General features: G+C 45.3%; 1 protein-coding gene across 1 annotated transcript; it reads right to left on the bottom strand.

Moving 5' to 3' along the window:
• Positions 1–1,838: 1,838 nt before the first annotated feature.
• PXDC1 (PX domain containing 1) lies at positions 1,839–26,306 on the bottom strand. The gene is made up of 5 exons (XM_038128493.1): positions 25,930–26,306; positions 13,044–13,135; positions 12,640–12,757; positions 9,793–9,904; positions 1,839–3,485 (listed from the first exon to the last, which is right to left on the bottom strand). Exons 1-5 carry the CDS (start codon positions 26,183–26,185, stop codon positions 3,368–3,370), a joined length of 696 nt encoding a protein of 231 aa, XP_037984421.1. The 5' UTR covers positions 26,186–26,306; the 3' UTR covers positions 1,839–3,367.
• Between the last annotated feature and the right edge of the window lie 1,144 nt (positions 26,307–27,450).

Here is a 27,450-nt window from a genome sequence, read left to right as displayed (position 1 = left end):
GAATGATTTTGTCATCGCTGCTCCTGCCAAGAGACACATACCTCCTGCTCCTTCCCTAGAAGCACACCAGCACACTTCAGCTCTGTTCTGCTCAGGCAGCTCATAGCAAGGACTGGTACACATGATCCCCATGATGCATGCCAAGGGCAGAAGCCAAAGTTGCAGAGAAAATACAGACCAGCTTTTCAAGGACAAGCCTTATACAGGAAGTGTCTTGGCATTGCGTGGAGAAGGGTTTGGGGACAAAATCCTTGTGCCAATCATTTCCTTTAGAATCATCAACAGGCTAACTAATGATACTAAATTTTACATTTCTGGAGAACCACACACAGCACTCATCTGGATGGCAGCACTTTGCAGCCCCTGAGACACTTCTCACAGGGCTCTGCAGACCTGGGCATGGGGGATTTTACAAGCTACAGTGGGTGCACAGGGGAGAGGTCCAGTTAAGAAATCTAAACCATGGAATTTTATTTCAGATATATTTTCCCTAAATGATGAGAGACTGATGTTCATTTTGGTTTTTGGTTTGTTTTTGGATTTTTTTTTCATGCAATAATGCAGCATGGACTGAATTCTGCACCATTTCATGTCCCCAGAATACCAGGGTACCTGGCAAAAATAAATGTACTTCTAAAACATGCATGGCAAAAATCCTGACCATCCAGCATTTGGGCCCAAGGACATCCACAGGTCTGGCTGTCCCTACTGACCCTTGGGTTTCCACCACTTACTCACGGCCCAGGATCCCATGTCAGTTCCCCCAGCCCATCAGCCCCTGTCCCAGCAACACCACAGCTGGGCTGCTCTTCTGTACCCCAGAGCAGAGCCGAGCCACATCCTGGCCTGTCCTTGGTCCACCCTCACCCTTGGGGAGGTGCCTGATGCCACCCTGGTGCCCGGTGTCCTGCTCCTGGCAGGGTGGTGGGACAGGCCCCAGCTGCCCAGCTCTGCCCTGATCCTCACAGGATCCTGATATTCTGCTTGACAAGCTGGAAATGCACACAGCTTAGCTGCCTTTCATTTGAGGAATGTGTCTGTCTGTTTTAAAAACTAGCAATACTTATCTGATAATTTTTAATTATTGCAGTTTAAAGTGCTTTAAAAGATAAGTAGTTACCATGTGGTCAATAATTCATAGGAAAATTCAAATGAATTAGGGGACAATATTGCATCAAAAGCCAATGACACTGCTTTCCAAAGTATTAGTCAAGGAAAACTGAGTGAAAAGGAGATGAACTAGAATTACCCAAAGCAATGTGGTAGGCTGACAGCAAGGTCAGGAATTGAAATAAAATATTCCAGTATCCAGTCCAATACACATGCCTACCAGATGCTATTTCTACTTCATCATGGTGAACTAAGAACACTAGCAGAAGAATTAAAACTAATGAGAGTAAAACAAACAAAATAAAAAATCTTCCCAATTCTAATTGAAGAGGCTGCTCAGAAAGTCTTTGAGTGAGTAATGACATACTCCTTTCTACTATAGAAATTAACCTTATAGGAATCTGCTTCATCTTCAAAAACAATCACGTCCAATTTTGATTTCATTGATGATAGTGAAAATACAGAAATCTTCCATTATGCTGAGTGGCATTAAACCACACACACCTAGACCTAGATCAACAGCTAGGCAGAGGTTCCATGTGGAGACACACCATGTCTACAGTATAAATAACATGTGGAGCACAGAAATTGCTATTACTCAGCATGTTTCAGAAACTATGGGCAAAAGAAAGAGGATGCGACATGTCTGGGAAAGTGTACTCAAAACAAGACCAAAAAAAAAAAAAAAAAAGAAAGGCACTGTTTGAAGCTGCAGAAGTATACTGAAGGTGAGTTATATTTTATTTTATTTCATTAAAATATATTTTAAAAACATACTGTGTAAAAGAATTAGGATTCTCAATAATTTATTATTTACATTAACAAATTCTGTTTGACTGTTATTCCATAGATAGAAATGAAAAGTCTGCAGAAGGGAATTGTATCAGCCTCTTCAGGACCAAGCAAGCCTCTTGTCCAAGAAACATATCCAAAAATGCATTTCTTTCCACTTCAGTCCCTCCAAAATAATATTTGCAAACAGATGGCAAAAAGCTCAATGAAAGGTCATGCTGGTGAGTGTTGAGCACTCACAGTGAGAGCCGGGAATTCAGGGTGCTCTGCAAGGGAGAGACTCCAAGAGACATTAACATTGCACTACTCAACAGTCAAGAGGCTGCAGGGTCCAATCCCACTCTTGCTCCCACTGTCCTATCTCTGCTGAAATCCATGGCATTACTCAACAAGGAGGCCTGCACATGACCCCTCCAGGCAGATCTCAGAAAGCTGGACAAACTCCTTGAGACAGGGTGGCAGTGGAGACACAGTTTTTCCTACCACTGTAGGCACACTGCAGCTTATCATTCTTTTTCAGTCCAAACACAACATAAATCTCAGTGTCTTCCTTCCCCTCCTCTGGGAAGAAATATGCATAGGGAATTATCTCTCTGATGTAAACATCTGTAAGCACCATTCACATATGCTGGTCCACATGAAAAGAAGAAATATTATCAAACTGCCTGCTGTAGCCTTGACCCTTCTTAGTGGAGCAGCTCAGCTTTCCCATCGGCTTTCCAGACTTCCGAAATCATCCGGGTACCCAAACATCATGCACAGCTCATTGCAACGCCAGTTGCTGTCTGCTTTACTATTCCAGGAAAGAGCAGTCGCCCTTCCAGTGATTATAGAAAGCCCATGATTAAAAGAAGTAAAGCTGTCAGCTCACATGTTCTGTGTCCAGGAGGCACTCAATGGTATTTCTGACATCTCGTGTAAGGCACCAATCATCCGGTAGCTGAGCAAAAAGCGACCCACGAGACCTCCATTAAGCAACTGCAGAGGGAACTGACAAAGTTCAGCTGGTTTGCTTGTCTTCTTGCTTACAAAGCATAAAAAGTGTGGTCACGCCATCCAAGGAAGTTTCTGGTGGTATCCTAAAAGGGGAACTCAACTTGCACCACAAGAAGCACGGGTGACTTGTGCCTGCTTCAGCACTAGTTTCTGACAGCTGCGTCAGGGTGGCAATTCCCACAGACATAGCAGAGATTTCCTTGGTCCCCAGGAAGCCTCTGCTGCCTTGCTTCCACAGAAAGCGAGTTTGTTGTCAGCAGCAAAGCAGCAAACCTCCTCACAAGATGTCTCCATGACACACAACAGAGGACCACACATATAAAACCAGCTTTGTGGCGCTCTTGCTGCAGCTTCCCTGCTGTTGGTGTTGTCTGCGCAGCCTTATTCACAGAGATGCAATGCCAGAGATAGCAGAACCTATGGACAAAGAGGCTGGCTGGATGCTGGCTGACTGCAGCCCCGAGCAGCCTCAGTCCAGAATGTCAGTCTCAAATGGGACCAGGTGGTAGTATGTCAAATTGGTGACATAAGCTGTTGGATCATCACTGTCTTCCAGCTCTGAGGTAAAGTCACTAACACTTTCGAACCTAAGGAGAGATGAAAAAAAACAAACACCAAAAGGCATAAAGTCATTTAGAAAATCAAAGGAATTGGGAAAAAAAAGTACTAAGGGAGTGGGAGAAGCACTTGGAGCTGATTTCATCCACACCTCCTTCATCTCCTATACTCGTGTTTATGACTAAACCATGTGCCAGTGAGAACTATGGTGAATGCAAGCAAGTAATCTTGTCATCCCTGACTTTCAAAGCGACAAGGAAGGAAGGAAGGAGGGAGGGAGGGAGGGAAGGAGGGATGGAGGGAGGGAGGGAAGGAGGGATGGAGGGAGGGATGGAGGGAGGGATGGAGGGAGGGAGGGAGGAAGGCAGGAAGGAAGGAAGGAAGGCAGGAAGGAAGGAAGGAAGGAAGAAAGCAGCAAGCACGTCTTGGAAGAGTGAATTATGCAGTTGAAGTCCACATCCTTCTATTTTGTTCTCACAGCATGTGTCAACAACACAATGCCTCAGTTCTCACATAAAAGTGAAAAAGAAACTGCCTTTGTTTCACATCTGAATTTGGACTCTCAGTCTTTCACTTCACAGGCACCTTCTCAGGGTTTGGCCTTTGTAAGAGGCCAAGTGTCTAACATAGGTAGGAAAAAATGACTAGAGCATCCTTCTTCCAGAGTCTAGCTGTCCTTCCTATGGTACAAGGTTTAGATTTTGACAATCAAAGAATCTCCAAATATAAAAAGATTCCCAACTTTAGTCTCACTTGTTTTGGTATTTTCCTCCCCACTTCCCAACACCTGTTTCATAACCTTCATAACTTTTGCAAGAATTACCTGCTGTCTCATACCAACTTTCAACCAGAAGGCATCAAGTTGTTAAAACCTACACGTCTCACAGTTACACACATTCCCATTTCAAGAAAGCTAGAATTTCTGCGGTAAAAAACATTATTTTCTTCCTAGATAGCCTAGCAGTTAAAGGCAGTCACTGCAAGCCAAGGACTAAATTTCACCTCAGTTCTAAAAGGGGTTTGAAGAACTGTAAAGTTTCTTTTTCTCAAACTCTCTCTTTAATATTTTGAAAGAAATTTCATTCACTATGACAGAGTGAGAAATAAAAGGAAGTAGAAACTGAAAAATTGCACAAGATGGAAAAAGAAATTCTAACCTAGCTCTCACTTTTAGCATGTGTCTGTAACACCTTTATCAGCCTAGCTGGCCTACTGCAGCTCTCTGAATGGCAGATAAACAGATGAGCTTTAAAATAATTAATATTTAAAACTGCATCTCATCTCCACATGAACTAATTAGACTCTTTAGATATGTGAAACAACTGTGGACATCCCCCTAACCTCACCCTAGAGGATGACCTAAGAGTTAAGTATTTCAGAGGACCTGAAGAAGAGTAGGGCAAACAAACAGGTAAGTCTCCCACTCCCATCTCTTCCCAAAATTTTATTTAGAAGTATCCTGGGTTAAAGGATAGCCTGGTTTATACATCCTGCAATGTATGGCCACAGTTCTGTCTTTTCCACACTCCTTCCTGGTCTTCTTCTCATCTCTTTTTTTTTTTCAACAATGAGAGCCAAAATAGAGGGGTTTTTTTTTTGAGCAGAAACTCATGGATTTTCTCCCGCGGTGCTGTGGCTTTGCTCTTCACTTTAAATGAAACAGCAATGAGACTGAACTTTGAATGTTTATTACTCTCATTCCTCTAGTCCCTCCAGGCTGTTTACTTGCCTGCATGTGTGGGAACGAGTGCACAAGGGAGTTGACTTGGTATCTTGAAAATACTTCACAGATCACGTTGTGCTGTCTTATGGACTGCAAGTGATCCAGAAACAACAGATTATGAAATACCAGTGGGGCAGATAGAGTGAAGAAAGCGGAAGAGGAGTCAAGAAGGCTACTCAGATTCTGCTCTTTTTCTCTTATCAGCATAAAGCTACATTATTACATCTGAAAGGTCCCACAGATTTTGTGGTTCTCCAGCCTCATTGATAGGTTATTACAAGCAGAATGTGAGGAGCAAAGCAGTGGACGTCAGATGCTGTGGTTAAGCAGAAAGCTTTTCTTGCCACCAAAAATGAACTGTGTGCACAGCAGTCTGCAAAGCACTGCTCTGGAGTGCTCACACAAAACCAAACTCAATACACCAGGACTGTTTACCACAGTCAGAAGCTGTGTACGACACCAACAGTCAAAATACTTTTGTGCTGTTACCAAAAAGTCTTTCTCCCAAAATTAATTCTGCAACTCTACTGTGGACCTTCAGATTCCCGAATGCCTGAACTGCTGCCCTTAATTTTTTTTCTTCTAAGTACCTTGACAGACACACTGTCTTTTGCAAGAGCCTACTTCTTGGGTTGTAAGACAAAATTCTTGATCATTTCAGCCTCTGTTAATGCATTAGATTTGCTACTCAGATTCACCAGGAAGAAGAGGGAACAACATAGAAGCTTATGGTTTGGACAGGCTTGCTACATAAAAAACTGGTGGCTGGGCTCAAAGAGTGAGGGTGGTGATGGAGTTAAATCCATTGGGTAGCCTTTCACAAGCAGTGGTGAATGGAGTTAAATCCATTTGGTAGCCTTTCACAAGCAGTATTTTCCTGGGTTCAGTTTTGGAGCCAGTCCTGTTGAATATTAATGGACTGAATGTGGTGATCAAGTGCACCCTCTGTCAGTTTGCAGGTGACACCAAGCTGAGTAGGAGGGCCAATGTGCTGGAGGATAAGAAGGCTTTCCCAGAGGGATCTGGACAGGCTGGATTGATCAGCTGAAGCCACTTGTATGAGCTCCAACAAGACCAAATGCCAGGTCCTGCACTTGCAGCACAATAAGTGAACCCATGCACAGCTACAGGTTTGGGGCAGAGTGGCTGTAAAACTGCCTGGCAAAAAACTGCCTGGGGGTTCTGGCCCCCAGTGGCTGAACAGGAACCAGAGTGTGCCCAGGGGGCCAAGAAGGCCAATGACATCCTGGCCTGGATCAGAAATATTGACCAGCAGGAGCAGGGCAGTGATTGTCCCCCTGTACCCAGCATTGGTGAGGCCGCACCTTGAATCCTGTGTCCAGTTCTGGGCCCCTCACAGCAAGAAGGACATTGAGGGGCTCGAGCGTGTCCGGAGAAGGACAACAGAGCTGGTGAAAGGTCTGCAGCACAAGTACGATGAGAAGTACCTGAGGGAGCTGGGGTGTTTAGACTGGAGAAGAGGAGGCTCAGGGGAGACCTTATCACTCTCTACAGCTGCCTGAAAGAAGGGTAGCCAGGTGTGGGGTTGGACTCTTCTCCAGGTAACAAGTGACAGGGCAAGAAGTAAGGGCCTTGAGTTCTACTGGGGAAAGTTTAGATTAGATATCAGGAAAAATTTCTTTACTGAAAGGGCTATCAAGCATTGGAACAAGCGGCCCAGGAAAGTGGTTGAGTCACTGGCACTGGACATATTTAAAAGACGCACATATCACAGAATCATAGAATGGTTTGTTTTGGAAGGGACATTCAAGATCACCCAGTTCCAAACCCCCTACCATGGGCAGGGACATCTTCCACTAGGACAGTTTACCCAGACCCTCATCCAGCCTGATTCTGAATGCCTCCAGGGATGAGGAATCCAAACCTGGGGAACTTGTTCCAGTATCTAAAAACCCTTATCTAAAGATTTGCTTCCTAATAGCTAATCTAAACCTAGTCTCCGTCAGCTTAAGGCCACCCCCCTTATCCTATCACATGCCCCCATGAAAATTCCCTCTACATGTCACTTGCAGGCCTCCTTCAGGTACAGGAGTGAATTTGCCAAAAAGGCAGTTTATCCAATGCCACAGACTCTGCGGCTGGCCTAGAAGACAGAAGTGGAACTGTCTTTGCAGAGAAAGGTACCTCTGTAAAAAAACCAAATCATGAGTTCAAATGCATTTATTTACCACCTTTTTCTTTCAAAAGGACTTCAGACTACACTCCAAGAACCACACACAAAAGGACTAGTTATGCCACATGGATGCTGAGCACACTGGCTTCACCATAGTTTGCAACACTATGGTGTACTGCCAACTAAAATCAGAGAGAAAATGAAGGAAGCAGAAAAGACCAACTTGAGACCAACAGAGTAAGCAACTGCAACTTAGAAAAGTGCTGTGGTTTCTTTTGCAACAAGTATGAGACTTCTCAGCTGATGGATCACTGGGCAGGTAGCTCTGCAGGCTACACAGCTAGGCAGTATAGGGAATGAGCACTTCCTGCTGAAGCTTCAAGCACTCCTTCCCAAAAAATTCAGGTTTGCTCCACAAAATGCCTCATTCAAGCCATTCAGCAGCCAAAACCCAGAAGTCATAGAGAGTTTAATGCAGCTGGAAGGAAAAATTTCCCATCTGAGGATATCAAGTCCACAAGGAATTAACTCTGATTTCAGGGTAGAACGCACCATAAATCAAATTTTACTGAAACCAAAAGGGAGCAGCATAGGATTTGAAAGGTTTTAAAGTTTCCTTTGTGGGCTAATAGCATACATTTAAACCAACAGTACAGAAAATCTCTGCTTTTAAAAAAGGTTCAATTTTTACAAAACAGCTGTGCTACACTGGTTCCACCATCTCCTGGCTATTATGTCTTGGCTATAAAATATAGCTGTGGGATGGGAAAATTTAGGGCACCATATAAAATGCACATTGGAAATTTATTAACTTCTTGACTCTTGACTTCACATCCTTTGGAAAGTAAAACTAAGTCAGGCTGCGCAAACTCAGGCTGTTACCCTGCATTCATTTCTTCCACCACAGTTTATGGAAACTATGCCTACCATTCAGTTTTTGTCACATTTTGTATTTTCTGACCTTAAAAGTCTCTGACTTCAATGGGATGACAGTTAGATGATTGTAGGTTCTGATCCCTGGCTGGTAAGTTTTGCTTGGGCTGGAGCACATTTTTAAAATCAAAACTAGTTATAAATATTTTTAAATAATTAAAAAAATAATCAAAGTAGGGCAGGAAATGGCTTTCTTTGGTAATTTTCTCCTACAATTTGTCGTTCTCAGTACAAAGAGTGATCCACTGTGAACTATAAAAATTTTAATTTCTAGGTATTGGCCTTACAGAATTACCTCTAGTGTGCCATTTCAGCCTCATTACTACAATCTTATAAGCTTAAATGCTGTTAGCAAGGTCAAGGTTCAAAACACTAAGTGATAAGTTAATAAAAAGACTTCAAGAAATTAAACTCAAGCCAGACATACTCTCTAGCCTCTGACAAAATGTTGCCAAGCTCTAAACCTTATTACAGACTGGCATTTCAAATATGACAAGACAGATCATTGCATTCAAAGATAAAGGCTCCATAAGTCTTTCAGCATGCTCTTTCCTTCATTCAACTGGTCTAACGAAAAACTAGGTCAATATTTCTCATCAAAAATATTAAAATGGTTCACTACCTGAAGCTCATTGAAATATCAATCACCTGGTATAACAGAAATCTGTAAGAGAATATTTCCATCAATACCCATCTGTGAACACAGTCACTGGCTTAAGACCTACATGAATCACAGAATGGTTGGGGTTAGAATGGACCTCTGGAGATCATTCACTCCAACCCTCTGACGAGGCAGGGTCACCCAGGGCACATAACACAGGAACATGTCTAGGTGGGTTTGGAATGCCTCCACAGAGGGAGACTCCATGACCTCCCTGAGCAGTCTGTTCCAATGCTCTGCCATCCTCAACGTAAAGAAGTTCTTCCTCATGTTGAGATGGAACTCCTTGTGCTTTAGTTTATGGCCATAGAAGCCCTCCTGGTTACAGGTTTCTGACCCCAGAATACCTATATGCATTAGGAAGCAGAACTTTCCAATGAAACCAGTCTAACTTGCCTTTTCCCTAAGGATATACTCATGCTACCAAGTCCCAGCTGAGCAGCTGTTGTCCTTTGTTCAATTACTGTCAGGGATGTGTTCCCCTTGAAGAACAGTGTTTTGCTTCCCAGACATTCTACTATCCTTTGTAGCAGGATATGACATTTGTTAGGCTGTTTGAGTTTCCAAGTTTGGGCTCAAACCAGCTCTCACCACAGTCATGAGAGAAAGAAATAACTCTGTTCTCTCTTTGCAGCACCCCTACGGCAACCTCAGTTCTTTCTCAGACACAGAGGATTGATCACTCTGGGGTCAATAATTTCTCCCATTTTACCCACTTTAACAGGAAATTGCTGTGAAGTGTTAGCAATCAGGCCCAGTAACATTTAACCAGTCAGGATGACAGCTGTACCAATCTTGCTCTTAGGCAGACAATAACATTCTGCTAGGGGGGTGGGAAAGCTACAGTGAAGGTGACAGCATTGCTCTTGCTCAAACTCCACTTACAAATGTTCTGCTGAATCTACATCCAGGTGCTTCTCTTTTCCATTAGGTATACTGTGGTCAATGACTATTGTTTCAGTGTTGGCTAAACAGAATCCATTTGATCGCATGATTTCTGTTGGGAGAAGAAAGAAAACAAGATTAAAAAAAAAAGCTGGAAAATAACTGTGTATCATATGTAATTGACATGGCTATGAACTGATATGTGCACATGACATTGAAAATCTGCGCAGGAAAGCAGGAATGAAGAGTTGGTTTCACAGCTTCTTAAACCTGCATACTGTCAGTTCTCAAGTAATTTTATTCACCTAACCAATTAATGACACAGAGCATCTGAAGCAACTACCACTACCAAATCATAATTATATTTTCCTTAGACAGTCCTAGGCTTAAGCAAAAATAAAAAAGACATGAGAAGGGAAATGAAAAGTGATCTTACAAGTTAATTCAACCTCTAAGACATATAAAGAAATACCATGTTTTACACTGCCCTTGATACTGCTTATTTGTTTCTAACTGTTTTAGAAGCTATTCTCCAATAAAGAATATCTAAAATTTACACCTAATTCCACTGACTTACTACTATGGGGAGAATTGATAACTGAAGAACAGTATCTGATGTGAATGAGAAGTTAATCCATATCTGTGCCCTACAGAAAATCAAACTAGGCAAGTCACAAGGATTTCCTTTGGTCACACAATTTTAGATGAAGCTTGGACCAACATAAAATAAATGCACTTTTCAAAAAAACTCAGCACTGACTTAAGTAGGATAACTCTTGATCTGCCTCAAGACACTATGACCCTGTGTTACAGCCTTGCATTATCAGCACAACAAAAAAATTAGTCTGTGGCACAAAATATGGCAGGCAGAAAACACACCAACAAATTTCATCTATATATACAGTTCAAGCAACGAACAAGAGATGAGGCATGAGAGAGGAGGTAAGTTTTTTGAACACTACATGCTCCTTCATTAAGGTAAAGCTAAAACTCACTTCCATATTTTTCTCGAGACTCATCTTTGACTTTCAGTCCGTATTTTACTGCAGCTCACTTTAGAAGAATGCATTTGGGGGTTGTGAAAACACTGAACCCCAGCAGAATCACATTTCACATGACTCATCTTGAGCCATCATTGTATGACTGTAAAATGAGATTTACACCATAAATTAAAATTCAGCTTTCATCTTAGAGGGTAGCCCTTTCTCTCTTCTCCACCACCTACCACTCTGAGCAGGACCTTTCAGGGAAGAGTTTGTTTTTTCAGAGAATACAAAACTTTCTGCCTACTTTTCCAAGACTGTGAGCCAGGTAGAGAGCTGCACTATGAGTAACAGGAATGTCAGTATTTTCCTAGTGTCCTTGACTTGACCTAAGAGTTACAGCATTTCACTGCTGCATGAACTGCTTTACCCATTATCATTTACTGCCATCTACTGACAGCGCTGCCAGACACTGAACCGTTTCCATTGTGCAACATCCAGATGAGGCAAATATCAATTAACATCAAATTTCCACCTATGTTCTTAGCATTAATTGCAGCAATCACTTGAATGATGAAATTAATTACCACAAGATGCTTCTGGATTGCTGCATAGGTAGGAGAATCTTCCTCCAGTTAATTAGGTATGACTTGTCACTACCAACAACAATTTAGAATTAAAACATGCTATTATTCAGCTGAGATAGTTTTGTTAGTACCAAAGAAAATTGATACCAGTTCCTTGCAATATTATAAACCTTGGAGGACTATGTAGTACTTCAATTAACTGCAAAGAGGCTCTTCTGGTGACACAAACCAAGAGTTGGCACTAGGTTTAAACAAAGTGTTTCAGTATAGAAGTACAAAACCAGGCACACCAGAGGCTCACAGACCTTTTGACAATGGTCAGAAGCAGATGAAGAGGGGACAGGCTAAAAGAATAGGCAGAGATAGGCTCTCCACTTTACCCACTAGCAATCTGTGGTTTAGAACTTCCTATGTCTCCACCTGTGACAGGTTTCAATGTACTTTTCCTCCATTTCCTTGTCTCATTCCCTTTTGAAGTCACTTCTGCTTTCAGTTCCACCATATCCTATGACAGTGAGTTCCACTCCTTAACTATGCTTTGTCTGGAAACAAAACAATATTATAACCTTTCTTTTGTTTGTTTAAAGCCTGTTGTCTGGCAATGATATTGGATAACCTATAGTACTTGTTTCATAAGAAGTACAGGGTAATTGACCTCCTTCTATTCACAGCTTTGTGGACTTCCATCATACCAGTCTGTCATCTCTTCTCACAAGTGAAGGTGTCCTTCTTTAATTACCCCCTTTTTTAGAGAAGCTGTTCAACAACTTAAATCCTCACCCTTTATTTGTATAATTTTAAATTTTATTATATCCTGCAATGAAGAAACCAAAATTGTATATTGCATATGTTTTCAAGAGGGGGTTATGATCCTCTCCTCTGTTTCCCTCTCCTTTCCCAATAATACCTAATATTCTCACTGCTGATATTGCCCATTGCTTGGCATCAAGCTTACCCTTTCACAGAACTGTATCAATAGCCTCAAAATCTCCTTTCTAAATGCTAACAGCACTATCATATGTGATGATGTGCAGTAAGGACTGCATTTTCCTCACATTCACTGCTTTGCATTTGTCAGCCTCCCATTTCACCTGCCACTTTATTGCCTGAATGCAACTTGCACAGTATATCAAGGAAAATTATAGGCTCTGTATCACAAAGCACTATTGAGAACTACATTTTGAATTGTTGATAGAGAAATAATAATGGGAACAGCAAATAAAGTAATTTTCATTCTTCAATTCTTATGTCAACTGCAGGTAGATAACAATTCTTACCTGATATTTTAACTGGACTTTGAAAGCTTGGCTGAATTTTGTGGACATTGTCATTTTTTAGAACTTGGTCCAAAGGAGATCTCTCAAAGAACGTGAGGACAACTTCAGACCTTGAATACTTAAAAAGAGATAAATAAAAACAGATATCAATTTTTAACCAGTAGTTTGCTTTGTCCCTCTTCTTCATTTCCACCCCTTCATAGCATGACAAAAAGACTTATTATAAGTGACAGCTTGAAGGCATCATTACAAAGTTCTGGCACTCAGCATTTCTCCAAGTTACTCAATAAATTGCTGCTTCTTTCAGAGTTTGGCAAAGCCCATCTCATTCTAATCTGCATGAGAGTGCATGTCACCATGAAGGAGGAGTCAAGCTGGGCTAAATTGGAACTTGGCTTACTCACCTTCCAGGGCATGTTTATAATAGTCTTCAGAAGCTTTTCCACTTCATTAAGTCTGGCTTCTATATCATGGGCTTCTTTTATTGTGATGAGCCCTAGAAACAAAGTAAACAGATCATAAGCATAAACAAAAGCACACTTAGGCACACTTTAGCAGCCAGAAGCAACCCCTCAGGAAGATGTGGAACAACCTCAAATACACCTTCCAGAAATGTCTTTTAAATCAACTGATGACAAAGTGTGCACCCCAAACTGAGGTGGGTGTAGTTTACAAGCAGAGTTGCAAGCCTGACACAAACTCAGCTGTTTGTGACCATATGTAGGAATTGCAAGACAAGCAGAAGTAGAACCACCTACTCCCTCACCCACAGCTTCACTACACAGCATTCCCAGTAGTGATAGTTAAACAGCCCACTTTCTGCTTCCAAGAACCATTATTCATCCTTTTTTTCCCTGTAAATAAAAAGCCAAAGAAAACCCAAGAAAACCAAAAGACACTTCCTACAGATAAGAGGGGAAAAAATAGACACAAGCTAATCAAAAGGCTTTGAGAGCAGTTTTGTGTTTCTCTGACTGCCAGCCCCAGGGAGTGGTCCAAAAAAATTTTGTCAGTATCATGTTTTTCTAGTGCAAGATAACTGTTAGGATTTTTTTTTTCACTTATTCTGTTACTGAATGATCACAGTGCTGCAGAGGGATTAAGACCAAAATTTTACTGCGCAATATCCAGAATGATACATTACAATGCAATATTGAATTGCTTGGTACGGTGATCTCAAACACTCATACTGTATTTTGTATTTATAACCTGCAGAATATCTCTAACTTTCCCCCCCTCCAGCAGACTGAAGGAAATACAGCACAGGTTAGATGCATGTATGGGGCATATGAGGAGAAGTAAACCCCAAAATCTCACATCCCTCTAGTGGGCCTTTTATTGATGATATTTGCAACCTACTTTTTCTAGCCAAATCACCATTTAACTTCTACATTTGTGCATCTTTTCCAAGGAGCAGGATACACCCATGAAAATGAAATATGTAAGAGAAATTATTAAATATAAGAAGCCACAATAAGCAAACAAACAAAAACTGAACAAAAAGCTGGAACAGGAAAAGACACAATCATGTAGAACCATCAAAATTAAAAATCTGCAAAGCAGTCTGTGAGAAAACACTTCAATATACTACATTGTGCTGGTGTATCTGCATCTTCCTATTCAAAAGACAAACTAGAGCCATCAAACATGCAGAGTGTGGGAACAGCATCCACAAACAGTTTCAGTCTGCACCAATCCTTGTTGTTTGCTACCAACGAGATACAATCCCACAGAAACTTTCCAGACAAAAGTGTGACTTGGAAGCTGTCAGCTCTCCTCTAGTTACAGCTCTAAATAAAACAGAGATTGTCTCCAAAGCAACCGGGTTTACTTGACAGTTGTCCCACAAAAGTCTCCTGTTTGTATAAGCCTTTCTCTTGCTCAACAGTCCTTCATTTTGCCTGTTTTTCAGCATGGCTATCCCCTCACCCAGGTACAACTCACCCCCTCTCCTGACAGCAGAGCAATGCATACCAGCAAGCATATAAGGGAGGTGTTGTGTGTCTTGCTTTGGCTGGGGTACACTACAGTCAGGTAGCTTTGCTTGGAAATTCTCTGAAAAGCTGTAAATGTGAATAAACTCATCTGCATGGGTCCACAGACTGCATACTAGCTGGGCTGTGTTTGGCATTACAGACCTGAATTGCATTCCAGCACCCTTCATCACCCTAACTACGGGGTGCAGGCCTGGGTGGATCTGCTTGGCCCCTTCACAAATACGTTCCCATCCCACATTTGGATTGAGTTCAAGTTTTTCAATGAAAGGGATGTCATCTTCCTTAAAGAAAGAAAAAGCTGCCAATGGCCCCACAGCTCAGACAACCATCCATGATGTTAAAACACACTGCTGGCCGTGCTGCAGTCCACATCAAAAAAAAAGAGAAAACAGAGCCAGCCACCCTGGTGCCAGCTGCCATGGGGTGCTGCTCCACTTCTTCTGCTGGTCTTGATCCACTCTGCATAAACACTGATATAGTCAGAGCAGAGACTGCCCAGCTGTGGCTCCCACCACATCGCTGATCCGCCAGGGATTCAGCATTCAGCTGCTCCCTCTCAAATCTGCCCTCGATCTCGGACCATTTCCCAGATAAGCATGCACTGTCAGAACTAGTATTTTACCAGGAAGAGGGACACTTTCAAACAAATGAAGATATTCAGACTGGGAGGGGGAGAAAAAGAAAAAAAAAAACAAAACCACCTCGGCAACAACCCTGAGCATTCATCCCATGAGGAAAACCAGCCAAGCGGTCAGGATTTCTCTCATTAGTAATCAGGGAAAGCATCTGCAGCTCCACATGGTCTTTTTATGCTTCACCAAGAAGTCAGACAAGGCTGTCAGCCTGTTGCACTGTCACAGATCACCCCGTGGGAGGTTTTACAGCTTCTTGCATTCACAAGGAATTTCCAACCCTGGTATATTATCTCCTCCCACCTCTTGGAAAGACACCAGCCATGCAAATCCCCACTCCAGCCTGGAAACTGGCACAGAAAACTTGTAACATCTGACACTATAAAACTTTCAGAAGCTTTCAGTAATATCAAAACCAAAAATCAGACAGTGTAGGAAGGAGGGTGATACATCTGCTTGGACAGCTTCCTATATGTGTGCACAATGATTGCAGATGTGCAGCTTTGGGGCGTAAGGCTGCTGACCTTAAATGAATTCCCCATACAGGGAGTTTAATTTGGCCAGGCTAAAGCCTTTCTTTTCATACATCTGCAACCCAAACAAACAGAAACCACTTGACTGGCCTTATATACATATATTTAAACCTGTAATTTATTCTGCAATTGTCATGAAGATTGTAAGGCCCTCATTTATCTTAATTCTACAAGTCTCTGTTTTTAAAAGTTAACAGATGGTCTTGTGGTTTTCAGTTAGTCATAGACTATGATCCCACAACCTGAGATACTTCTCCCAACCACACAGCCATGCTAACCAGAGTGAGGCACTGCCTGCCCAAGCAGCCAGGAAGAGTGGAGGTCCTGGTCTTTCCTTTCCATCCCTTTCAGCACTCTCTAACTGGCTGCTGTCGTCATCCACAGCACCTACATGCACGAGGAACACTGGGGTTTCACAAGGTAAAGTCTCTGGCGTCAACACTGGCTTAAGGTGCTCCCACCCTCCCTTGCACCTCATTTCCTCTCCCACACCGCAACACAGAGCTGCTTCTGCTTTACCAGAGCAATTAGGTGAGCAGCAGGGAATACCTCAAACCACTCTTGTCAAAGGCTTCACCTCAGGAAACCCCAGACTCCACAGAAGAAGCAAGAGACTGCAGGCGAAAACGCCTCATCCAAACTCCTTTCTCACCTTTCTCACTCCTTTCTCACTATATTAAGTTGGAGCAGGAGCCAGAAGGGTCACAGAACCACACCCAAGTTTCTAGGCCTATCCTTCACTTTGTGGGGGTTTCTCCTTTGCCTGTCTTCTTTCTCCTGTTTGGAAGATTTGTCAAGGCAGAAAGAGAGAGGGGAAAAAATTGCCAGAGACTGATGTAGGATCTCCAGATGCTGGAAACGCCTGAACAAACAGACACACAGACATGCCAGCCGACACTGCAGACAGAGCCCAGCACTGCCACCATTCATTAACCCTGACACAAATGCACCAAAGTGTGGATGCATCTGAAGCCTGTGGGACCCCCTAGCCACATATGAAGCATCCATACAGCAGCTACAACATGTCCCGTGGCCATTGTCTCTGCCCATGGGCCATAAATACATATCTAGCCTGTATTTCCATCTGGGGCTTTTACTACCCAAGAACCCTTACTCTGTTTGATATAAAATAAAAATAAGATACCAGTAAAGCAGCCAGTATCTTGGAAACAGTTGTGCTTTCTTCACTTGTTAGTCATACAACAGAGCTGAACTCAGAGCTGGGAAATTTGTTAGTGAGGTCATGGTGAAAAGCTGTTCTCATGTCTTTTTCTCAGCTCTGGCCCTTGTCTGGACTGCTAATAGAAAACATGCACAAACTCCTCCCAGGAAAACTTTGCTCTCTGTCTTGTTACTTATACTGTACTTGGACAATTAGCTGTTATTTCAAGTGATTTAAATGCTATAAACACCTATGTTTATAGGATTTGATGTAAACTGGGGTCCTGCTGGCTCCTTTTTTAGCCACAAACCCTGCTGCCAAATACCACAAACTTCTAAGATTCCTTCACCCTGTACACAGGAGAGCCAACAGGCTGGGTGACAGAAGGGATGACACTGCCTAAACCAGTGCGGCCCTCACCTGTGCCTGGGAGACTGCTTTATTTTTATTACATAATCAGCGACCTCATTCAATCCTTTTGACATTTTCTCCGCCCCTTTCCAAAACCAAGAGCCCCGGGCAGAGTCCTTAAGACTGAAAAGGATTTGCTTTCAGTTTGAGACCAAGCGTAGGTAACAACTCTGCACAGAGCACCATGTGTCTGGAAAAGCATGGCACAAGCAGCACCAGAAGCCTGCAACTTTCTTCCTGCCCTGGGTCCCTGGTGCCGGGGCAGCTGCAGGAGGCTGGGAGAGCAGGCCAGCAGCTGTGTACCTGGCACGCTGGCTCACAGCGTGGGAGAGGGGCCCAGAGCTGCACAGAGGCAGGAAACGAGCTCAGCAGCAGAGGAGAACGAACAGAGAGCCAACTCCTGATGTAAACACACAAGCCTTGGTAGGGCTGTCCCATTACTGCAATGTGAGCCACCAAATCTGCAACTAATGACATTCTGAAAACCACAGATAATGCACCCCATGTTTCTACCACAGGAAGCAGGACAGGAATTGCAGCATGTGCTTCATGGCTCATAATGAAATCACAGAGCAGTCCTGACAGTCAGCGCACACAGTGAACATTGTCTCAAAAATCCTCTAGTGCCTTCCAAGGAAGAGTAAGTTCATGCCCAAGTCAAGTATGTATCTGTAATGTCATGTCAATGATGACACACAGAAGTCTGTTTTTCTGGAGATGTACGAGTCACTATGTATATGTGATACCAAACTGTAGGCAAACCCCATCTCTCCACTCTGAAGGATGACACCTCATGTTTGAGGTGAGGGCAGGAGTGAATAATGTCCAAGAGATACCCTATTTTCTCAGAATCAGTTCTATACATACAGGAAGCTGAGCAAGAGCAGAAGCCAAGGTGTACTTTCTGAAGATACATGCAAGATGGAATGCCAATAGTTCTAAATGCTGTGTGCTTCAGTAGGCACATGAAGATTAAAGTTGCATTGAACCCCTATCTAATTGTCTTTCCACTCCCTACAGGGAGACTGCAGAGTAGGTATCCAAGGGAAATTAATGAGTAACAAATAAATCCACAGAGAAATCCTACTGTGTTCTGCTAATCTACACTGCAAGAAAGATTTGAGGCTTATAGATTTAAATCATGAGTCCATTCTTCTCTCTTTGCACAAGACTCCAAGCAGCAGTTAGGGATTTCAAATCTTTAGGGAAAACATATAAGCTGCCTTGCTTGGGATACTGCTTCTTTGCTCTCTCCTGACCAGACTTCAAAGGGGGATGTGCCCCTTTTCCCCAGTTACAGCATTCATTACCACTGCAGTGATAAAACTTTTTTATCCTTTTCCCTCATTCCTCCTTTCCCTCAGATATGTTCTAAACCTTGTGCACATGCACAATCCAGGATGTAGATGGAGCAATAGAAGGAATGTCCTAGTCATTAGAGAATAATGTTAAATTAAAGAGTCTAATTTGATTCATCCAAAGAAGGGCCAGGTCCAAAGTCAGATCAGGCTGTTAGGGACCACATCTAGTCAACTTCTGAACAGACCCACAGACACATGCTCCACAGAAATACGCAGAAACTGAAGCTACTCAGCTGCCACATGGATCAGGGCTGAAAGATGACAGACAACTCAGCCCCATATTTTCTGCTTTTGCTCCTTTGCACTGCTTCCTAACTCCTCCATCTGCTTAACTGGGTCTTCTCAATACCATTTCAGCTGTCATTTTCCCCTGCTTCATGGCTGCCATACCTCGTTCCTCCTAGCAGCTGCCCAGGTAGGATCCCTCCTCACCGCAAACACGTGTTCCCTCAACCTTGCCACCTGGGAACTATGGCATTAGCCACCCCAGGCTGGATTCTGAAAAGGCCAAACCAGCTCCCATTAACAGCTGCCTCCTCTCTGATGAAGGAAAGAGGGGTAGAAGATTGCTAGAAGGGCAAAGGAATACTCAGGGGAGTATGTAAAGGCAGGAAATGAAAAAAACACCAGCAGATGGGAAAGCTTGTTTCACACAACTTTTCTTCAATAACTGCAGAAGTAACACCACAGGGATCCCTTAAGTCCAAAGACTTGATAAGATCCAGAGAAGGGCAGGTAATTACAGGCAATCAGGGATGTCAGATCTTCAATTACTAGAGACCAGGACTGTCATTTTTTTCTTCTCTGCCTTTTATTTATGCTGTCTTCTGCAGCATCTGGTTCTCATCACCAAGGACAGAATCCTAGAGCTAGCTACAGCGTTGGTCTGACTTAAGTTTGGCAGCTCTAGCAACTCCTCTTTGATGCCTCTCATCTAATTCTTCAACCCCTCTCTTTTTGGGGCAGACACACTGGCCCTTTCCCCTTGTGTGGGAGTTCATCCATCTCATGTGACAGGAGTCACTACAGCCTTTACAAAGGATTTGCTATCAATGCAATATTGCTGACAAGATCCCTCTTGGTGGCATTACTGAGGGAGCAACTAAAAGGACACAGCAGAGCTGAAAAGAAAGGTGGGTGTAGGGAGGTGGACTTTTGACATTTATCACATTGTGCTGCCCTTCTTAAGCTTGATGACAAGGACCAAAATTTTTAAAGAGGTATCAGTACACAAAATGCGTGTGAGTCTCTCCATATTTTTAGAAGTTCCACTAGGTAGTAGCAAACATATTGAAGATACTGAGATAAATCTGTTTGATGCAGAAAGAGAGAGAGCTTTCAAAACCCTGCCCACAACTTTCTTCTTTTGCAGTGCATATGAAGCAGATGCAGGATGGGGAGAAGTCCTGACCAAACAACTGTCTGATTGCAATCCCCCAAAGCAAAAGTGACCATGACCTGAGGACACTGGCACACTTAAATACCCATGCAAAGAAAGGAGGCAAGTTAAAAGCTGAGAAACCCAGACTCTCAAGATGATGGGTTCTCCACACGGTGTATTATTAGTTATGGGATCTCCCTGGATCTCTGGAATGGACAAGGCATGTTTTGGTGGCAGAACACAGCACACAGGCTTTCCCCACAGAGTTCCCTGTCTTGATGCCTCATGAGCCACAAGAAAGAAAAAGATGTCAAAGAAGCATGAGATAAGAGTGAAGAAAGCAGTCAAAATCTGATGAAAAATGCAAGCTCCTACAACCATTTTTAGTGCTGGTTTCTTATCAGGTGAGAGCTGTCATGAAAAACACACCTCATTTCCATTCCTTTCCACCAAAAAATTCCCTGACACATTGCTTTGGTTCACCACAAAAAAGCAACTTTTATCTAGCTTTATAACAACACAGTCAGCTCCATTTATCTCCATTATTACAAATGAACCATGAAATTCAGCTGATAAAAAAACAAACCCAGGAGCCACAAACTTAATTTTGGTTATACAGTTCTGCTAGAGCCTGATAACCAAGAGCTGCATCTTTTGTCTGCCAGACAGAAGCTCTGAGCAAGCTCCACTAATGAACTGTTGACAATGTCAACAATGAAAAGAGCACAATAGATGCAGTGTATTTATCTGTATTGTCACAGCACCGAGAAACAGCTGCTGTCTGTGGAAACCACTATGCTGCTTCTGTGGAGCTCCCTCTTCTCATAAATCACACTCCCAGATGGTCTTGTGAACAACAACAACAACAACAACAAAAACGCTGTAATGCAGCATATAGAAAACTAAGTTATGAACACAGCATTTGCAAGCAAACAATGTTCCTGGGCTGGCTGCTCAGGAACTGCCCTCTGTGTTGTGTACAACCCTCCAATGGCAGCCCTGGAGGAGCTTCCCACTGCACAGGCACTGGGACATGGAAAACAGCTGATCACCTGCTTCCTGCACGAGAAAGTCACCCCAGAGGCAGGCACAAGGCTTGGAGCTGGAGCTCAGCCTAGTCTCTGTGAGGGACCGCTCAGGTCTGCTGCAGGTGGAGTGACTGCTTCTACTGCAGACTGCTAGGAGGCAAAATAAAGGTGCAAGGTTTCTACAGGAAATCTTCACCACTACTAGAAAACTTCTGTGGATGGATGGAGGTTGAGCACCTGCAAGGTGGAAGGGAACAGAGAAGTTCTGCAGAGCCATAAATAACCATGGATGGCAGCACACCGGTGAAGGAAACCTGGAGGCAAAGAAAAGGAACAGAGAGGAAATAACAGAAAGAAAAGCAAGGGGAAAAAAAAACACGACAAAGCAGAATGAGTCAAAGGAGGCACAGAAAGGAGGAAAATAAGAACTTTGGGAAGAGAGGCCCATCTAGTAATAAAATAAATCTGTCAGAGGGTTTCCGATTTGGCAGCTCAGAGTATTAAAACAGGACCATGCACTACAGGTATGTACAATATGAACAGTTACATTGGAAGAGCATCTGAGCCTCTGTCCTGGTAACAAAGGCAACAAACAAGTGCAGAGGAGGACTGCCAGAAACCACCCTGGCACTCCAAAGGCAAAACAAATCCCAGCTTTGAAAGGCTGCTAATATGCTCTTTTGGCTTCCTTAAGGGCTTGATTCTGCCTGCACTGAAGTCAGAGGTGAGGGAGGTGTGTGACTGCTGACTGTACTGAAGCTGGCTCAAGTTCATGGATAAACCTCTGGTGAGATCTCCTCAAAAATGGTATTTACAGAAAATAGGAAAGGGGGGAGTGGGGAAAGGAAGAGTCCTTTTCCAGATGCATACCTCAGTTTTGGTCTCTGTTTGGTCTGCAGCAACTATTTCTATTTCCATCAATTTTAAGTCAGCTTCTAAGTCCATAACTCTGCCTTTCTCAAGAAAACTGATTAAATTCAAAAGTAGACTTTGCATAGATCTGTGTTCATTGCAGGAGTGAATGAACCCATGTTCTCCTGTGATCCTCTTTTGTACATTTGCCTAGAGCAAGGGACAGACAGATTTCAAAGACAAATAAAATACTAGCAAGTTACTGGCAACATCACAGTGAATCATGGTTAGTCACCCTGCAGGTATGCACATATCTAACCTTGTTTACCAGCTTCCTAGTGAGATGCCTTGTGTTGCTGAACATCCTTGGCCTTTAGCATCAGTGTACACTCCAGATGCAGAGAGTGCACTCTGCCATGCATTCTTACTAGTTACCAAAGACAAGACAAAACTGTGGGAATGCCCTACTCTCCCCTGGAACTTCCCCTCCTGTCATATTTACAAAGGGTGAGATGAACAGCCACTGCAGGCAGCTACACCTCCCATCCTCTCCTCTGCAATCTCAAAGCACTCAGCAGCTCCAGCAAATAAGGCAGGGGAGAGCATTGTGGAAGTTCGTCCAGGAGGATGAGGGGTCAAGAAAGGAATGGAGAGAATGGTTTCCCCATGCTGAGCAAGAAAAGGAGCACACTCCTGCACAGCATGAACTGTCTGCTGAAGCCAGCAATAAAGGTAACAGCCAACTCTTTCTAAAATTGCTGACGTTTTTAAAATAACCACAACCTTAGTTTAGAAAGTTAATAACATCAAATAGCTCAAGCTTCCACTCTCAGTCATGTCCCTTAAATGTAACACACTGCAGCTTGACTGAGCTGTAGGATAATGCTAGTCCTTTTAATACTCCTTAGGCAAATCTGTAGGGACTTTGGAGACCTTCAATGCTATGCAAATTTGGCTTGCAACACTTTATCACTTCCTCCAGATAAAAGGCACAGCTGATATGCACCTTCTTTCAGGAAGCCCAAGATAAACACACACACACAAACACACAAACTCACATACATATGCAAATACATTTTGTATATATATATATATATAAATACACACAACTGTATATGACTAAATGCTAACACACACATGAACGGGCTTTTGTCAGGTGTTTTTGTTGGGTTAAGTACACTGAGCTTCACTGTAGACAGCAGAACATCTGCTTTTAAACATGGCATTAAGAAACCATGCTTACCCCATGAATTTTGTAAAGACTGGACATGCCCCATGCAATCTCTTTTTACATGCAAAGCTTTGCATTACTGTCACTTAGTTAAATGAGATTTTTATGTTTCAACTTTGTCAAGTTATCAGAGGCTGTGGCCAGCCAATTTAAAATGTTCGTATGATGAAGTGTTCTTTAGGCAGAGAAGCATACTCTGCAAAGTAATTTTCTTTAGAGCAGGAGCAGCATAATTTTAAACAGAGAATTGCTGAAATTGTGACGCATGCTGTAATTGCTTAGAAACTACTCCTGATTTTTATTCTGCCTCTGTTGCAAAGTTAACCCCCATCCTTTCAACAAGCTAAACAGATCATAATCTACTTATATTAGGTTTTGATTTTTCAAATCCTGAACTGATGCTTTGCTCATTCCCCATTCTACCGAAGGCAGTGCACCTGTTCCTGAGATAAAGGTAAGTCAAGGCTCTAGGTTTTAGGCAGAGATTGAGCAACACAGGCTAAGGATGTTTAATCTTTCCTCAACTGTTCATGCACAAATGGTTTATCTACCTGGGACTGTCAAGTAAAGCCAGTGCAAGGGACTATAATCCCATCTGGCTCAAACTGCACAAATAACGCTTCAGAGAGAAGTGAAAAGAGTTGAATACTTTGCAAAAGCTCTGTCAGGCCTTGAGCCAGGAGAGGAACCATGCTCGCTTGAGAGAGGCGCTGAGGAATGAGAAGGGCTTCAGGATAAGCAGCAGCTCCTGTGAGTAATCAATGGGGAAGGAGCACTGGAAGGGGCAGCAGGCCAAGGACCGAGTCCATTTGCAGCCAGACACAGCACACACCCCAGTCCAGCTGCCAAGCTACTCTTCAGAGCCCCATAAAGCCAACAAGAAGAACTACCGGCACCCTGGGACGTCAATTTTTAGTCATAGTGACTCCGGTAGGTGCTGTGCCCTGCAGGCCACAGGCAGGCTCGCTCCAAAACCTACCCAGCATCCTCAAAAGCCGTGGCCCAGGTGCAACACGCACTTGAAGGCCATGTTACTGAGAATTTACTGCCACTCAGCACTAGTAAAAATCACACCCGAGCTAAGAGGTGGGGTCTGGCTTCCGCAGGAACAGCCCCATTCCCAGCCTGCACCCAAGCGGGAGGAGACAGCCCCCCTCCGGCACCCAGCCCGGCGAACATCTCCCACTCGCACCCCAGAGCGAGCAGGGGCTGCGGGGCTGCGGCCGCCCCGGCTGCCTTGCGCCCATCGCCGCCGTCTGCAGAGGGCACTCGGGGCCCGCCAGTGGCTGCGGAGCGCCCGGGCCCGGCGGGGCCGGGCTGCCACCTCCCGGCAGCGGGGACGGGAAAGCCCAGTGCCAGGGGACACAGGCCGGGGAGAGGGCTGCGGCTCCCACCGCACAAGGAAGCTCGGACAGGGAAAGGTACGAGCGTTTTAATGCGAGGCACATAAAAAAACCCAAACCAAGCCCACCACTAGGGGTTAGGGATCTGGGAGGAGCATGGAAAAAGACCTGTGTCACTATAAACACCTGATAGAAAACATCCTTGGGGAGGCAGCCCGGGAGAGATCGCCACTGGCAGGGAACAGAGCTCGCTGTCACACAGGGATGGCCCAGGAATGAAGTCCGGTGGGTTTATACCTCTACGAGCGGTGGAGACCCAGTTCAGAGAACAGCAAAACGCAGACAGACCCTCGGCAAGGGGGTCCCACTAGCAAGGTGGGAGCTTGGGAAAACTTTCCCATCCTCTCACAGAGAAAATCAGGCACAGAATATCAGCTTTTGCCCGTTCCTGTTCAATCAAATAATTTACGTCGTAACTCAAACAAGTGAGGAGACTGGAAGGGCTAGGCGTACACCCATTTTCAGATGACTGGGTGCTCCTCACCACTCCACACACTTGAAATACGTCAGAGTAGAACACGTAACTCTATCTAAAAAATACCCCAACAATTAAACAAACTAAACCGAACCCGCAAGACATCTAGGGTACATCCTGCTTCTGCACAGCAGAGCCTGAGCATGGACAACATCCCTCGAGTTTGGATAATCCACTTCAGAAACTGGAAGAGAACAGACGTCTCTATTAACCACTGTTGCAATTCCCGTTTCACAGAAGTTATGCGAGGAATTATGCCAGCTCCCAGAGTCGCTCCGTCCCCTGGCAAGCGCCGCAGCCCTTTTTTTTGCCCTCTCCTTGTGGCAAACAACATACCAACATGCGGACAGTTTTCAGCTACACCCTTTTTCTAGCCAACCACCCCCAGCCTTTCCTCGGGGAGCCCGGAGGCACCGGAGAGGGGCAGCGCCAACGGGGATCCCTCTGTTCCCCCAGCCCAGCCTAGCCCGGAGCCGCGCAGCTGGAGACAGCAGCAGCAGATACTGGGGTCACCGTCCTGCGTGGAGCCCTCGGCTCCAAATGCATAGTCAAAAAGAAAAAGAAAAAAAAAAAGAAAAAAAAAAGGAGAAACACAAATCAACATCCCGGGAGGAGTTTCCGACCGCAAAGCGCCCCCGCAGTTTCTCTGCCCCCCCCGCCCCGTCCGGTTCTCAGCGGCTCCAGCTCCTCACCCCCTTCCTTCCGCCGAGAGGGACCGCTCGCCCGCCCGTCCTCCCCGGCCACCGCCACCCCCGGGGAAGCGGCGGCCGAAACCCGCCCGCCCGCCGAGCAGAGAGCACCAGGGCCGCGGAAGCTGCTCAAACCTTGGAGCAAGGGGGAGCGGGACAGCTCGGGCCGGTCCTCGGGGAAGGAGTCGAGGAGCCGCTTGAAGAGGCGGCCGAGGTCGGAGTAGCTGCGGTGCAGGTAGAGGATGTTGCGGTCCGACCACTCGGTGCGGATCTCGTAGAACTCCTCCTCGTCGCCCCGCCGGCTGATGATGAGCCGCCGGATGCCGTTCACCCAGCAGCCCCGCACGTACATGTTCACCAGCGAGGTGCCCTCAAACACGGCCGAAGCCATCCCGCCGCCGCCCGCACATCCCCCGCCGCCGGCGCAGGGCGAAGCGCACCGCCCCGCGCCGCCGTGGCCAAGTTAAGAGGAGGAGGAGGAGGAGGAGGAGGAGGAGGAGGAGGAAGAAGAGGAGGAGGAGGAAGAGAGAAGGGGGGTGCCACCCGCCGCACGGCCCCCCCGGGCTGGCCCTGCCCGCCGGGGCTGTGTCGCTTCCCGGCGTTGGAGGGAGGCTCGCTAGTGCCTCATAGACGGCGGCCGCAGCGAGGGGACGGCCCGGGCACCCTGCCCCGCCGAGTCCGCGCCGCGGAGCAGGACGGCTCTCACCCCCTCCGGGGCGGGGAGCAGGGTGGCTCGGCCCCTTCTTCTCGGCTCCGCAGGAAGGCAGAGCCCCTCCCGTCCAACGGCGGGGGGACGCCCCGGCCCCGGCCCCGCAGGCAGCGCCCACCCCCTTCGCCGAACCCTGCGGTCCCCGCGGGGCGGGATCCTCCTCTTCCTTCTCGGGACGTTTGCGTAGACACCACAGACATAACGAGGAATTTTTTTCTCCTCGCAGTGACCCCAGAAGGTTTTTTCTTTTTTTTTTTTCTTTTTTTTTTTTTTTTTTCCTTAAGCCTCCGTCCCGGCCAACTGAGGGAGGAAGAGGGAGACTGCAGGGCTGTCAGCCGCCAGCAGCGCGCAGGGTGGACCAGCGCCGCCGCTGTGCCCTGGGAAACCTCGGTGGAGCCCCCGGCAACCCAGCCTGCACCTCCTGCGGGAAGCGGGGCCAGCACAGAGAGGAAAAACAGGAGGAAGGGAGTACGCAGCTGGTGCCTGGGACTCCTTCGGCCTTTAATAATAGTCTGGCGGGACGGCATCACTGAAGGAGCCTCCAGCAGCATCGCGTACGGCAGGGAGATGGGGAGGTCTGCGCTGCAAATACAGTCCCTCCTTCCCACCGGGACCACATGCCAGGCGGTGCCCGAACGCCCAGAGAGCGGGGCACGGGGAGAGCTGGCGGGGGCCACAGCAGCCGGCAGCAGGCATCTGGCAAAACCGGAGCAGCACTGCAGAGCAAGGAAGTGTGTGGGAGATGCTTGGATGCCTGCAAATGCCTTGGAGCTGTGGGGTTAAGATATACATACTGAAGGTGAAGCAAATGACAGCTCGGTGATGTAGGATGCATGATCCAAAATGGGATTCTGCTGGAAGGCAGTGGCCTCCGGCATCCGGCTTTCTGAGGCAGAGGGGCTCGGCAGGGCCAAGGGAGGTTCGAGGAACTTCCCTGGGTCATGCCA

This window comes from Motacilla alba, chromosome 2, assembly GCF_015832195.1.
Source record: "Motacilla alba alba isolate MOTALB_02 chromosome 2, Motacilla_alba_V1.0_pri, whole genome shotgun sequence".
NCBI classification, from domain to species: domain Eukaryota; kingdom Metazoa; phylum Chordata; class Aves; order Passeriformes; family Motacillidae; genus Motacilla; species Motacilla alba.
This window is presented reverse-complemented; position numbering and strand designations above follow the sequence as displayed.